This window comes from Toxorhynchites rutilus, chromosome 3 (assembly GCF_029784135.1).
Source record: "Toxorhynchites rutilus septentrionalis strain SRP chromosome 3, ASM2978413v1, whole genome shotgun sequence".
Taxonomy (NCBI): Eukaryota; Metazoa; Arthropoda; class Insecta; order Diptera; family Culicidae; genus Toxorhynchites; species Toxorhynchites rutilus.
Window position 1 is genome coordinate 215108610 of NC_073746.1, and position 15864 is coordinate 215124473.

The following is a 15864-nucleotide window of genomic DNA, read 5'->3' on the forward strand; positions in this document are numbered from 1 at the left end:
GCGCGCGATAAGATTTCACAAGCGTGATGGCGATGTCAAGAAACTGTGACTGAATTTGGATAAACAGATATTGGATATTTTTGCTGAAAAACTCACAATCAATGTTTGCTGCTTCCGTAGATGCGATGTGAACGGCTCTGAGCACGATTCAAGTTTTAATAGCATCATGGTGCATTTGATATAACATCGGGTGCTTTCAATTCTACAAAAACGGCGAACGCGTTTTAGCTATGTTGTGATTTGTGTTTTGGCAAATAGTAGTATGCAGAAGAACAGTCAAGTTGTTTATTTGCTAGTTTGTTAGTTTGCCTTCGCTAGCAATAATCGAAGCTCGAAATTCATTTTTTTTCAAATGAAAAATCTTGTAAACTGCTCGACATTTGAACCTAATGTTCTCGTTAGTTCTCGTATATCACTCACAGCACGGTATGGGTAGGGGAGAGGGGCGCACATTCGGACACTTTTTTTCCTTGATTATTCATATTTTTTGTAAACTTAAAAATCCTGAATTCATCCTGGTTATTATTTGGACATCAATGTATCATATGAGCGTGTTGGATGTGTGCGTTGATGCGATTACGAATGGTTTATTTGAATTTTTGAAAATTGCCTTTTTGTCCGAATGTGCCCCATTTGTGGGGCAGTTTCGGACAGTCCTGGGGCATTTTCGGACAACGAAAAAAAAGTTAGAATTTTGTGTTTATCAACAATTACTTCCGTTTCCTCTTATTTCTAGCATATTCTGCATTTTTCAGTTTATCAGTATTTGTCTGAAAGGGAACTGCTTGCTATGAGAGTCGGTAAAAAATCGTGATTTTGCTTTCTTCCGGTTTCGAGTGGTGGTTTTCCGCGGTGAAGTTTTTGGAAAAGATCTATCTGTGCTGTAGACTGGGGATTACATTACCGTGTCAAAATTTCAATAACCGATTATTCGGTAATGAAAATTTCATTACTGGTAAAACCGGTAAATTACCGGTAAAAAAATACTTTAAAATAAATCATTTTCTTGGAGGAAGGGCTTTTATTGACACAATTGTTAATTTTTGTTACATAGTTTGTTGGTTAAAGTAATACTTAAGACCACAGAGAGTGTTAATTTTGTCGTCTTCTAATCGGATCTCTTCACCAAAATTTCCAAAAGAGGAACACGCACGTTTAGAGCCCAATCATGTTGGGTGTACAGTACGAAGAGCATCGAATACCATTGTCATGTATTAGCCTCTGACGTTCTATGTACGCAAACTCTTGTTTCAATCCGTTTATAGACGTCAAGCATGGGCTGGGTGTTGATACCTTTGATTGTTGCAATCGTCGTTCAAGTTTTTCTTTGATGCTCAACTGTTTTGGAGGTTCTGCATTGTCCAGTTGTTCCTCATGTTGTCCAGCTACTGAATCAATACCATCATCATCAAATTTCATCAAGTCGCGAAAAATTTATAATGCCTGCTTGATCAATACAGTCCGTGACGTTTGATAGAAGACGCCAAAATCATCATTATGTTTGTCACGACCATGATCAGAATGCTTAATCATATAGGGGAACAAGGTGGCCGAGTGATTAGCGTCAAACCTAACATGCCGAGGGTTCAGGTTCAATTCCCGTGCTGGTCGGGGGAATTTTTCGTTCAAAGAAATTTCCTTCATCTTACACTGTGGTCACGCGTATTCTAGAGCTTGCCACTCAGAATGCATTCGAGGTGTGTTATTAGGCATAGACATCTCAACTAAGTACTAATTAAAATGACGCATGATGTAATACTACGGCGAAGTTCCTCTAGGAACGTAGAAGAAGAAAATACGGAAACAAATCTATATACATACAAACAATCAATATACAAATCTATATATATATATATATATATATATATATATATATATATATATATATATATATATATATATATATATATATATATATATATATATGCACATGAAACGTCTTTCTGCAATCCTTGCAATCAGGACTTCAAGCACCTGCTTCTAAATTTCTGATAATTTCTCCGATAGTTTCATACAAGGTGCTGTTCTTCCGCAATAGCAGCTCAACAACAACCAGAACTGCTTCGAGGGCATCAATCACTTCCTTTATCGCTGTCAGTTCTTCATCGCTGAAGCTTATTTTGTGTTTCGTTTTCAGAACGAGCAGCGATTTATGAACTGTAGTTCGGAGGTCGTAAAATCGGCGCAATACTGCCAGTTGTGTTTTTCGATGTGTTTTTCGATCTTATTTTGATTGTCGAGTAATATTTCAAAGCGACATAAAGGAAAATATGGTTTATGGTGTCAAAATGAAAATTACCGAAATTACCGGTTATTCGGTAATGAAAAATGACCCGGTATTACCGGTAAAACCGGTTAACAATCCCTACTGTAGACGCAATGTTTTGCAACATTGTTGTATTACCCGATGAGTCAGTTGCTACCTCCGCTCCAGTAGATGAAATCATTTGAGCATTCAAAATCCATGTCCGAAAAAACTTTATTTGAGAATGGATAGCAACCTGTCATTTTGAATCCAGCTAGGATATTACTCAGATTGAAAGAAGCACTATTAGCCGATACAACTATACCGAAAGGTCGTGTATAGAAATAGTTTTTCCAGGATGGTTGAGCAGCCTATCGTTTTGGGAAACTGAGAGCTTTAGCTTGAAAGGGCTCATAACTGAAACATCCAGCGGTTGTAAGCGATTTGTGACATAAGGTGGAAAAAATACATGAGTTTTGCAATTTTCTCGGCAATATTTAATTGTTTCCAAAGTGCAATGACTTTTTGATTGATTTTTGATTTTTAAAATTATTCATTTACGTTGACATTGAGAAACAGTTTTCCCGTTATGCTTAGTTGGGAAATTAGCAAAGACAATGGATCTAGTTGGACCACCTGTGAGCTGGAATCATGAAAACATTCTATTCGAAAAGGTTCGATAGCTCTTTCCATCTCATCTTCGTTGATGCTGGTTCTTGCTGGTTTTCTTTTTGTAGTTTCGAACCATCATTAGGTCTAAATTGGTGTTTGTTTGTAAACAACAATCAGACACAAATTTTATGAAGTATTAAACAGTGTCCGAATGTGCCCCGTGAACAATGTCCGAATATGTCCCACCACCATCCGAAGACGAATAATAATTTTATCTAATAAATAGACCTTTATTTCCCAGTTGTATGCCCCTTTTTTCCTTTCATATTAGGTACCAACTGAGGTGGTGTACTTAAATTTCTAAATCATTCACAGAGGAATTAGGGAAATACTTACAACTTCAAGCTCAAATGTTTCGAAACGTGTATGAAAAGGGCACTGTGTTGATTTTGTAGGTAATAAACGACCTGGAGATGTCAAATCATATTACAGCTGTTGATGGAAGGGCTGTTAACTTACTTATATTTTTAATTTGGTTGAACATTGTACCACTTAATTTTTACAAGCGTTGTCCGACACTGCCCCTGTCCGAAAGTGCCTCCCTTTCCCCTACTAATATCTTATGTGCCTGTTCAATCTACCTAATTTTAATTATTTTATATATTGAATGAATCTCAAACATAGTTTTTCATATCTTCTATCAGAAAACAGGTATGTAGAACTGGTAGAGATTGACTTATGTGTGATGAACTTTGACATGATGACTTTACGTCAATATCTTAAGCGCTACATAGAGGTTTTTGAAAATTCGAAAAATTGCCAAAATGACGGCCATTTTGGTTAAAAATGAGTTATTTTTCATAAAAAATCGCAGTTTAAAAGTTCATAAAAAAAATCAAAAAAATAAATATCAAAAAACGGCTATGTAACGCTTTAGATAATTCATTTTTACATGCTGATAAAAAAATTCAGCCAAATCGGTCGGTTAGATCCTGAGATATCGATACCAGAAGTTGAAAAAACATGATTTCGAGAAAAACGCGTTTAAAAAATCGTACAGCAATACTACATCCCTTGAACTGATCTCATACTTTTGGCTGTAACTTTACAACGGAATCAAATATCGAAAAGTCCCTTTAGGACAACATTTCTGAGGGCATAAGCTTCCCAAAAATGCAAAAAACAAAAATTCGATTTTTTCGATTTTCCAGACCGGCGTTCCCCCTTAAGTAGTATTGGATTTTTTTACTTTTTTATTTCATATAATAGTTATGTTAATGCGTTTCACTATTCAAAAAAAAATATTGATTCTCATTTTGGTACACATCGGAATTTCAAGCTCCTCATTTCGCGTTCTCGAGATAGTCTTGTTTACAATGATTGGCTAAATTGAAGTTCGATCCACTTCACTCATTGATCCAAAGTAGATCCAATTCAACCTTATCGAATTCATCAATGATGATGAAAGAAATACAAATTCAAGTATAACTATTACTACGATAACTCAATACTCAAAACGTCGAATGATGCACCTAGCACAATTCTACACTGGTGGAAATATATATAACGCCATCCCTGTTATAGTGCTTTTTTGCAAAGTTCTCGATCAAAGATATTTTGTTATTGTATTTTTAGAATCTTAGAACGATTACCTATTATTTGGTTCCGGTTGAGCAATTGAATTAAAGGGCTATGCATAAAGTGTTGGTTTATTTCGTTATTTTGAGGTGGAAATAAATATAACACCACTTTCAGAATAAGTATTTATTCACTTTATTTCCAGTCTTAAATCGAAACAAATGTAATTTTGTAGTGTGTTGCTTCGCTTTTCTTCACAATAACCTCTTGCAGCCTCCTTGGCATAGACTGAAAGAGGGATTTTACCGTGTTCGGTGTAATCTTAGCCCACTCGTTGATGATAGTTTTTTTCAGCTGTCCAGCAAATTTAATGCCCTGTGCAAATACATTTGCTGACAAAATTCCCCAAGCATTCTCAATGGGATTTAAGTCCGGACTACACGGTGGCCTATCAAGAACAGGAATGTTATGGGCCGTTAGAAAGTTTTTGGTGTTACTTGCTGCATGACATGAAGCGTTATCTTGCTGAAAAATAGCATTTTCGTCCATAACGTCTTCCATAAAAGGAATCAAAACCTCCTCCAGCAGTTCGCAGTACTTCTCGGAATTCATTCTTGTTGAGATGAAGCAGATTGGAGTTTTCCCAGCGTCACTGATGCCTGCCCAAACCATTACGGTTCCTCCTCCGAAGTTGAGAGATTCTCTTGTTGGTTTTTTCTTCCGTTTATCTTGCCAACAGTCAGCAGAACCGTCAGAACCGTCCAAATTGAACTTTTTCTCATCGCTGAAAACCACTCTAGACCACTCTTCATCTCAGAATTGAAATTTCTAGGCGAAATTAAGTCGTGCCTTCTTATGCCGAGGAAGTAGTCGCGGTACAGGTACGGATTTCCTGTACGAAAGGTTTTATTTTTGCTGATGAAAGTTTAGACTAAACAGCGAGGCGCTTGATATGTCGTTTGTCCCTATCTGTTAAGCGAGGACGTCGTCCGGGACACTTCTTTGTGGCGTACTGAGCACCCAACTGGATATAGTTTGTCACGGCATCTCTGCTCCTTCCAATTCTACGCGCTATCTCGCGGAGAGAAAATCCTTCCTCCTTCAAAACATCGGTTTTACCACGCTCCTTGTCCGTTCATATCGTTCCCTTCGGCATGGTCCTTGAAAATTGGAAAAATATATACTTAAAATGTGCCTATGTTTTTTTCAATTTGCTAACAACCTTTAATTGACTTGACTCCTAGTTATTTTCGAATTACACTAACGTTAAGCGTAAGTAAACGAGCTGTGAACGACATGGTGGCGTTATAAATATTTCCATCTCAAAATACACAAAACAAGTGCTCTTTGCTCACACACACAGTTAAAGCTCCAAAGTTTTCCATTATTTGGCTGTGTATACTAGTGTGCGTACAATAATAAACCTACGGAATTAACAGTTACACTGATACACACATAAAAAATGATTGTGGTGTTATATACAGGGTTTTCCAACTTTAAATTCCGAAAGTAAATTGAAATAAAACACACTTAGAATTCGAATTTCGATGAAACTTTTATTTCAAATTAAAGTTTGGTTTATGCCATTATATGTGAAATACAACATCATTCATATGTCCACCTAGGGCTTCCTCGCACACCTTGATCCGGAACAGGTAATTTTCGATGACTTTTCGGCACATATGGGGCGGTATCTCGGTCATAACTTCACGAATGTTTTCTTTCAAATGTTCAAGAGTTTGCGGAGAGTTGGCATAGACACGGTCTTTCGCATAATCCCACAAAAAAATGTCTAGCGGGTTCAAATCGCATGATCTGGACGGCCAATTGGCATCACCAAAACGCGAAATTATGCGTCCCTCAAATGGCGTGGCGCCGCCCTGCTGAAACCACATGTCATCCGTATCCATATCTTCAATTTGTGGCAAAAAAAATCGGTTAACATGCGGCCATAGCGCTCACCATTCACAGTTACCGTCTCGCCGTCCTCATTTTCAAAGAAATACGGCCCGATGACTCCACCAGACCATAATGCGCACCAAACAGTGACTTTTGGCGGATGCAATGGCCTCTCAACAATCACGTGTGGATTTTCTGAGCCCCATATACGGAAATTTTGGGTGTTCACATAGCCACCGAGCTCGAAATGTGCCTCATCGCTGAAGAAAATTGGATGCGAAAATTCAGCATTTTGCTGCTGTTGTTCGTTCACCCAATCGACGTATGCCCGACGCATTCCATGGTCACCACGCTCTAATTTTTGTACCAGTTGGACTTTATATGGATGTAGGTGCAAGTCCAAATGCAAAATTCGCCATAATGATGTGTTTGACAAGCCCAATTGCTGAGCATGCCGTGGAATCGAAACATTCGGGTCATCCTCTACACTGGCAGCAACAGCAGCAATATTTTCGGCCGAACGCACATTACGATGATTCACAGGTTTCACAATATCCGCTACGGATCCAGTTTGTTCGAATTTGCGCACTACATTAGCGATTGTGTGCTCTGTAGGCCGTCCATGACGACCAAAATCCGTCCGTAATGCTCGAAAAACATTTTCCGGTTTTTCATCATTTTTATAGTATAATTTAACAAAATTAACACGTTGTGCGATGCTAAAACAATCCATATTGTAAAATGGCAGACATTCAACTAACGATATGACGCTTTGGTTGACAGCTATGTCAAACGATTGTCAGCGCAGGGCTGTATACTTTCGGAAGCCCGAAACGGAAAACCCTGTATATTTCCACCAGTGTATACAGTGCGTACAAAATTCTAATCCTCTGCTAAGGGTCTATCGTCAATAGTATTCACATTTTCGCACATGGTATTATCGAACAACGATAGCTATGAATATTCAGGGATAAACTCGATTTCACCGGGAATCTGACCAGATTTATGTAACCTCAGGATATCTGTCTGAATCAATAGAAACATTATTGTAATCGACGGCAACTAGCTAAAGACGGCTAGTTGCCGATATTTACCGTGGCTCGCTAATGATAATAGTCAGCAATAATCGAAGTGAACCTCGAAAAGGCACTTCCAGTTTTGTAAACACTGTTTTGTATTACCATTAACAACTCAACGAACGTCGACAGAATGTCGACAGCAATTGAACGAAAAAGTTACCGACACACGTTCCGACATTCGTTGAGTTGCTTGTAGGAAAGTTAGATTGCCTAGTGTGTATATAACCTTAGGGGAAGAATAGACTTAGATTTAGATTGGGAGAAGTCAACCTTGTCCGATTAGGGTCAAATATGCTACATTTTGTTATAAAATTTGTTGCCAATCTAAGGGTAGCTTCATAGAAGTCGGAAGCGATCTGGCGTAGTGGTAACATTCATACCTCTCACGTTAAAGGTCACGGATTCAATTCTCACTCGCGACATTCTTCCAAAAATGAAAGTAAAAGTGAAGAACCAGCAAAAAAAGTGTTGAAAGTTTGTTTACAGTAGAGATCTGAATTTAGTGTTTTGCACTAAAACAATAATTTTTTTTTAATAAATTAAAAATTAAAAAAAAAAATTAAATAAAAAAATTAATTGCACGTATTTTTACTGCTACAACATCGGCACTATAAACAGCATTCACAATTTCAGCACTCTGACGTATTTTTTCGCCTTTATAAAAGTGTAAAATGTACTGAATTTCCTCTTTGTTGATTTCCATTGTTAACATCCTGCAACTCACAACTAAATGGAACAAACAAAAAACAGCAAAAGGTTTTTTTTAGTTTGAATGACCCTAAAAATTAAATTGTATGATCGATATTGCCAGCTACCGAAAAAATAATGGATCACTTTTTCCCCAACCTAATATTTTGGATTCCGGCAATAGATACGATATGGTCGGTGTTCAGTCACCCGGACTAAGTAACAGAATAAGAAAAAATGAGTTAATAGTTGTAAACAATCAAAAGTTGCTTAACCTACATTTTACTTTTATCAGATCACACTTATGTTGCAAACAGCCAGGTTTATGACATAAATTTATTTTGACTGATTAGTGAAAACTGATAATAGCATGCAGTCAGAGTGGACCGAGTGCATTCGAACATAGTGACTGGAGAGAAGGCTCGTTTTTATGACAACCATAAAATGGAAGGAATTTCAAAGAAATGTTGGATATCTCCGCATCAGAAAATTTTTCCTTTGTCCTTCAATGCTCAGATACAATCTCAGATTTCTTTTCACTGTACATAATCGGATCCTGTATATAATCCAGTCAAAAACCAATTTTATTATTCGTTTTTTATGCATATATTTTTCGGTTTTTGGAAATAAAAGAAGAGATAAATTTTTGATTCTAACATTCGTTTCGATGCTTCCTAAGAAGTTCTAGCGCTCATGGGACCACGTTTCTGTTGACACAATTTTTGCGTGACGAAGAGTAGTTGCGCCTGCAGTCGGCTTTGCAGAGAAATATGTATCATTAGGATATTTGTCACCGGCCGGTTAGCAGTTTGACTAAGAACCAAAAAAACTTCGTTGCATGTTTAGACGAATCGATTGTACGAATTGCTGCACAACTGTATTTGGTTCTCCGTTGTTAATCACAGCGGTAGCGGCAGCAATTCGACTGTTCTGATCACAAAGCGCCTTGCGTTGATTCTGCAGTTTTTTACGGAGTAAAGCGTTCTGCGTTATGGATTGGGTATGGAACTGAAGCTCACGTTGGGATGGATAACGCGGCTGTTGGGTTGATTTGTGCTGTTGTTGCATTTGTGGTGGATCAGTTGCATTCTCAACGTTGTTTTTTTATGAGCATTCGGCGACTAATCGATTGGCGAGGCCTTGATTGAGGTATCTTCATCGAATCCACAAAGTTCGATTGTGTCCAGGCGAGAGGTATGTCCTGCCGACACCCATTATGGCTCTTCCTCGTTTGCTGTATCTTGGTGTCGTTGTTCATCTGCACTTATGAAGTTTTTCACAGTAACATGTTGTAGTTGATAGTATGATAGCCGGCAATCCGCAATTTGGAATAGCCGGATCTTATTCCTCTAGCGTAAGATTATCAGTTTTATATCTCGTTTTTATTAAGCTGCACAAATCAAAACCACACAAATAAACTCAAACGTTCAGATAACTCTTAAAGTCAGAAAAAAAACTGTCTCACGTGAAAAAATAAATTTATCCAGAATGGATGGATAGAGGAGCATATTTGATGAAAAATATCCTTCTACGTCACAACGTTTTGACTCACTAAAAACAGATTTATTCTCGTTTTCATGTATAAATCACACGATTTCCAAATAGTAAACGATATCAAAGTGATATTGAGAAAATTTCCTACAAGAATGTTCAGCGGGAGAATATTTTACGGTTGAATGTGCTTGTTGCCAGCCCAATATTTTTGTGACGTGGATTCCAGTATATACAGTTTTTCAAAACACTCGCAAAAACTTTATTAAAATCGGCATGCATTTCGTGACGTGACAACGCGCTCTGTGCGAAAAAACAGTCTCCACAAACCGTTGTCACGTCACACAATCAATAAGTTATATTAACACGTTGAGTCCTGTGTCGGTCCCTAGGGGCCGACGTTGAGCTTTTTGGTAGGAAAACACTGACTGACTGGTACTGACAGTTACAAAATAAGAAAATAAAAATATATACGGTTTGTTTTCGGATGATTTACAAAATATGACTACTTTATAGTCAAATTTCTGAATATTTTTTATCTATACAATAAGGATCTGTTTGAGCTGGAACCGACACTGAAATTGTGCAAATGATCTTGATGATGAAAAACGCAACAAGAAAAAATCGGGGCCAAACGTGTTAAATAAGAATTTCACTGTGTTGTAGCAAGCTATAAGCAATTTTTTTTTTGTTTTTCATTACTCTGAATACTTCTCACTTTCCTCTGAGATCTCCCCTTTTGGTCACTTTTTTTCTGGTTCTCTTCATTCTAGCATTTTGACGGCGTTTTGCGTTATCATTGCTTCAAAAACATAGTTAAAATATTTTAACCTGTATGGAAAATGAGGTCAATGTTCTTTCAGATTGCGAAACATTACAAAGCAAAGCAATTTTAACTACTTATGGTATGTTCATCAAAATAAACTACATAAACTTAATCTACCAGTTACCTGCAGTAAGTGACATGCCGTTATTTGGAAAAAGTCACAGGAGGGTTGTTTCCGAGACACGACCGCATAGTTGATGTAGGATTCCGTTAGGCTATCTGTTGATTTTGGATATGTTTAAAGAATTACATCGTTAAACTCTTTGATAATGATGTTTTGTTTGGATGTTGGGTATTGTTTGTTCACTCCACCAATGTTTACCGAGTGATGATGACAGAAGGATGGTAAAAAGTCGTTGGATGGTGCATATCAGATAAAAGATACTCAAGTGGAGCGAGATATGATGAAAACCGCCCTCTGTGATCCTAGACGGGATGCCTCCTGTGATATGTATGGAAAAAAACTCGCCAATGTAATATAAGATCATTACCAATACCGAACACAATTATCAATTTTTCTCATCAGTAAAAACATGTTACTTTAATATAGAGAAAACATACTGAAATGGAAAAGGTAATTTTATAATTTTTACTTTCTGAGTGTTTATTCAACCCAATGCGAATAATAATTGGACTAACAACACCTAATTCTACATGTAGAGCATATGGAAATTACTTTTTCTAATATTTCTTCACTTTTCAAATTTTTCTCGCCGTATAAAATTTCCTTGGGTGAGGATGAACATAACAAAACAGACAGCTTTAACCAAACGAAAATTGAAATAAATCGTTTCATATATCAAGTCATTTTTAACACAACTGCTACCATATACCATTTTACACTTGCACTTGTGCTAAATTTTTCACAATACACGATCGGTCATTGATATGAAATTTCACGAAGCAACCAACTTTAATGTTCCAAATTTAAATTATATTTGTTAAAATTAATCGTATCACTCACCTTACTTGCAATATAAAAATATCCCCGACTTGCATATATATGCAATGCCGATTTCCCCTGGGCACCTTGAATTTGATGTCTCTGTTAGGGAACACATCTGAGTAAGAACAAAAGTTCGCCCTACTTTCATGTATTTGCAATGTCGATTTCCTCGAGGCAGCTTGGTTTTGATGTCTCTGTTAGGGAATAAATTTCGGTAGGAACAAAAGCTCCCCCTACTTTCATGTATTTGCAATGCCTATTTCCCCCAGGCAGCTTGGTTTCGATGCCTCTGTTGAGAGCCCGCCACATGTGTCGTCAATTTCGACCAATCGGAAGTGGGTATTTCCGTTAGGATAGGGGTTGAGATTTTTAAATAGTTCGATAGTTAGTTACATGACATACATAATTTTCTTCAATATAAAAAATTGTTATGGAGTGTCGAAATTGATTGACGCAAAAATTTCATCAATCCATCATGAAATAACTGAGCAATAATCGTTTGAAATTGGACAATTTTGACGATGTGTTCGATTTTCGATTTTCAATTTGTACCCCAATATGCTCCCGAAAGACGTAATCCTGCGTCAAAAGTCGGAGTGGTCCTAAACCGACCCCAGTTTTACATCGTGATTGTGTAACACGTTCATTCTGGTGCTTGCCATGAATGGTTCGCACAAGCCTGGCTCATCGAATGGCGCTCACAACCGGTGAAACGCATATGATTTTGCTATCAATAACTTTTGATTATCTCTATGTATGCATCCGTGTGCATATGCGCGTATCTGTGCAAGGGCGTTCATGTTTGTGTGTTGAAGATGATGTTGACTTTGACCGTTGACGTTTTCTCGTGCATTTGTATGTGCACTTGTCTAACTCCACACGCGTCGCTGTAACGCTAAGTTCTTTCCCCTCTCGTTCAAATCCTATCTGCTCACTATAAAACCTTATTCTCTTTTTTCATTCTCCTTCTCGTACCTGTGGATATATACTAACACTGCCATTCCCGATAGTATTGTGCGATTTTATGCCATTTTCGGTCTTTCACATCCGTTTTTAACGAACCATTCTCGATTCCAAAATTACATCGGAATACGATATTCTACTTCCGCTGGCAAGACACCTGTACCCAATACCCTTATCGCAGGTGGTTCCCATATTTTTTTGTCGTTCAATACTATTATCAGCATACCGGAAGTCGAAACAAGATTATATTTTATATTCTGGAATCTAGGTTTATATAGGTTTATCTATTGTTGACAAAACATAGAAGAAAGATCATTTGTATGTTTGAAAACGGAACTGAAATCAATTAAATAAATAATTAATGTTCAACAGTCCGTAACAGCAAAAAGTCAGGTGTTGTCACTTCCAAAAGTATTTGACTGACAACAAGCCAATCTAACTACAAAATAGTCTCCAACTGATGATATGAAATTTTCTCAATTTTAATATTACATTGTTTAATTTTGTGTGCTTTAATCATGAAAACGTAACTGAAACTTCTTTATTTGTGGACCAATCTTAACCAAATTTCGTGGGTTGTTGACCCTCATTGTTTGCTCAGAGAAACCCAAGTATAAAAATGTTTAAACTTAGGTTTTTTGATAAACTAAAAAAAAGGCTTTATTTTTGTGACGTGACAATGCTTCAAAATACCTGTTTTTCGAATGCTTGTTCCTCATAAATTACAAAATAAGAGCTAGGTCCACCACGTATCTTATTATCCATTCAATTTCAAAAACGTTCAAACATTTAAGTTTGGTTAAGTGCAGAGATATCTAAAGAAACATAAAAATACTGAAAACCTATAACATTTTAAATATAACTAGCTGACCCGGCAAACTTCGTCTCGCCCAAAAAATTGTTTTTTGTTATCAATCCCTTCAAACATTCACGTATTCTTACTATGAGCAAGTTCATGGGTTCAATCGCAGAACTGTTCATTGATTGAACTTCTATTCGACCCCATTGAATTTACCTTTTACTATAAAATTCCTACTATTTCTAACAAAACTCATCATTATAATATCAGATTATTTTCAGACATAATTCTCGTTCAAGATGTTTCAACCACTTGCAAATAACATGTTTCTCCGTTACATGGAATAAATGTTTTATACAGAAAATATGATAGAATAAAGACAGCCCTAAATCGGACTATTCCTTCCTCGAGTTCTGCTCTTATCAACACATCCTGCAATCCTTTTTTTTTGGTATAGATAGAAGAAGATATAAAAGATTGGTATAGATAGAAGAAGAAGTGCGTTTCATCACATTGAAATCCAAACTGGATTTCGAACGAAGATCAATTTCGCTAGCGCAAACATCAAATGGACTAACAGCACTATGTAATTGTAGAACATATGGGAATTTAGTTTTCCGAATTTTCCCTTTTTCCTTCAAAGTTTTCGGAAAATTTTCAATTGTCAAGTTTGGTTGAAATATGTGTAATATTTTTATGGGACCCCCTCTTCATTCCAGAGGAGGGAGGGGTGTCATACCATTATAGAAACCTTTCTCATACCCAAAAACCTCGAGTTGTGCAGAAGTTTGTGTTTCGTTTGTCTGGCAGCCCCCCTTAGAGAAGGGGGGAGGAGTGTATTCACCATAGAAACGTTTCGTGCCCCGTAAAACCTCCACATGCCAAATTTGGCTCCATTTGCTTGATTAGTTTTCGAGTTATGCAGAAATTTGTATTTCATTTGTATGACAGCTCACCCTTAGAGAGCGGAAAGAGTGTCTAACCACCCTAGAAATACTTATTACATCCTAAAACCTCCACATGCCAAATTTGGTTTCGTTTGCTTGATTGATTCTCGAGTAATTCAGAAATTTGTGTTTCATTTGTATGGAAGCCCCCCCCTTAGAGAGGGGGGTGGAGAGTTTGACCATCATAGAAATATTTATTGCACCCTAAAATCTCAATATACCCGACTTGATTTCATTTGCTTGATTAATTCTCGAGAAATGCAGTAATTTGTGTTTCATTTGTATGGCAGCCCCCCCCCCCCCCTTAGAGAGGGGAATGGAGAGTCTAACTACCATAGAAACATTTATTTTTTACCCTAAAACCTCCATATGCCAACTATGGTTTGGTTTGCGCGATTAATTTCCGAGTAATGCAGAAATTTGTGTTTCATTTGTATGGCAGCCCCCCTTAGAGAGGGGGGAGGGGTCACAAACTGTCACGAAAACCTTCTCCGGCCCCAAAAACCCCTACATACCAATTTTCATGTCGATCGGTTTAGTAGTTTCGGAGTCTATAAGAATCAGACAGACAGACATCACTCCATTTTTATATTGGGTCGGGGAAAAAGAAATGTCGTATATTGTCTATATATGGCAACACTTAAACATATCTTGTGTTGTACTTATCGCATCGGGTCATACTATACGGCTATTTAAAGACGACAATCAGTGCTACAATTGTCGTTTTGACAGTGTTGGGATTGTCCTTTTCAGTCTCAAGTTATAGCGCGTCAAAGATGGAGTCCACCAAGCAAAAATTTCGTGTAGTTTATGGACCCGATACTGTAACGATTCGCACAGCGCAGTGTTGGTTTGATCGATTTCGTTCTGGTGTAGTGGCTGTCGAAGATACACCCCGTACTGGTAGGCCAATCGTCGTGGAAACCGATAAAATCGTTTAAATCATCCAAGTAGACCGGCATGTGAGCACTCGCTCGATTGGCCAGGAACTGTGTATAAGGACCGTATCGTTATTTATGGGTACGCCTTAGAGTCTCCGTCTGAAAAAGACTATAGCTTGTTTTGACAGCTGTTTATTTTTCTCCTGTTGTTGACACAGTTAGCGTTCAGTTAGCATTGTTAAAAGATCGTTTTTTCCTAAAAGTGCAATCATGAGAGGGCTAACAGAAGAAAAACGAAAATCCATTGTGACCAGATACTGCTCCGAAACAGGAATATCAATGAGAAAATTGGCGAAGGCGGAAGGAGTAAGCGTCCATGCGGTCCAAAACGCTATCAAGCGATTTGGTATGTATAATACATTGAAGGATCTACCCGGTCGCGGCAGAAAACCTGGGCCATCCAAGCCAAACTTGGATAAAAAGATTTGCAGGCAATTTGAAAGAAAAAAGGAATTATCGATACGGGATTGCGCAAAAAAGTGTGGAACATCAATCGGTATGGTTCAACGTGCCAAAGAACGTAACTCACTGAAGGCATATAGAAAGCAAAAATGTCCCAAACGCAGCCAAATTCAGGCAAGTTCCGTGAAAACCCGTGCCCGTAAGCTTTACGATGGGATTTTAAGCAAACGCGAACTGTGCATCGTCATGGATGATGAAACCTACGTCAAACTGGACTACAAAACTCTTCCTGGGGCACAGTTTTACACTGTAAAGCAAGGAACAGATGTCCCGAACGCGGAGAAGTCAATTTTTTGCGAAAAATTCGGTAAGAAAGTGCTGGTTTGGCAAGCTGTTTGTCAATGTGGCATGAAATCATCTCCTTTCTTCACTCTCGGGAATATGAATGG

At 37.6% G+C, this 15864-nt stretch overlaps 1 protein-coding gene across 3 annotated transcripts in view; it reads left to right on the forward strand.

Annotated features, from left to right (window-relative positions):
• The window catches only part of LOC129777213 (monocarboxylate transporter 12), a 46933-nt gene that overhangs the window by 7935 nt on the left and 23134 nt on the right, over positions 1–15864 (forward strand). Inside the window, exon 1 of one of the 3 annotated variants that reach the window (XM_055783355.1) lies at positions 10968–10991. The exons of the other annotated variants lie outside the window; for them this stretch is intronic. Coding sequence (XP_055639330.1) covers positions 10983–10991 — 9 coding nt within the window. The 5' untranslated portion in view covers positions 10968–10982. Of the gene's footprint in view, positions 1–10967; positions 10992–15864 lie in introns of those variants that run through there. 3 annotated transcript variants of the gene reach the window in all.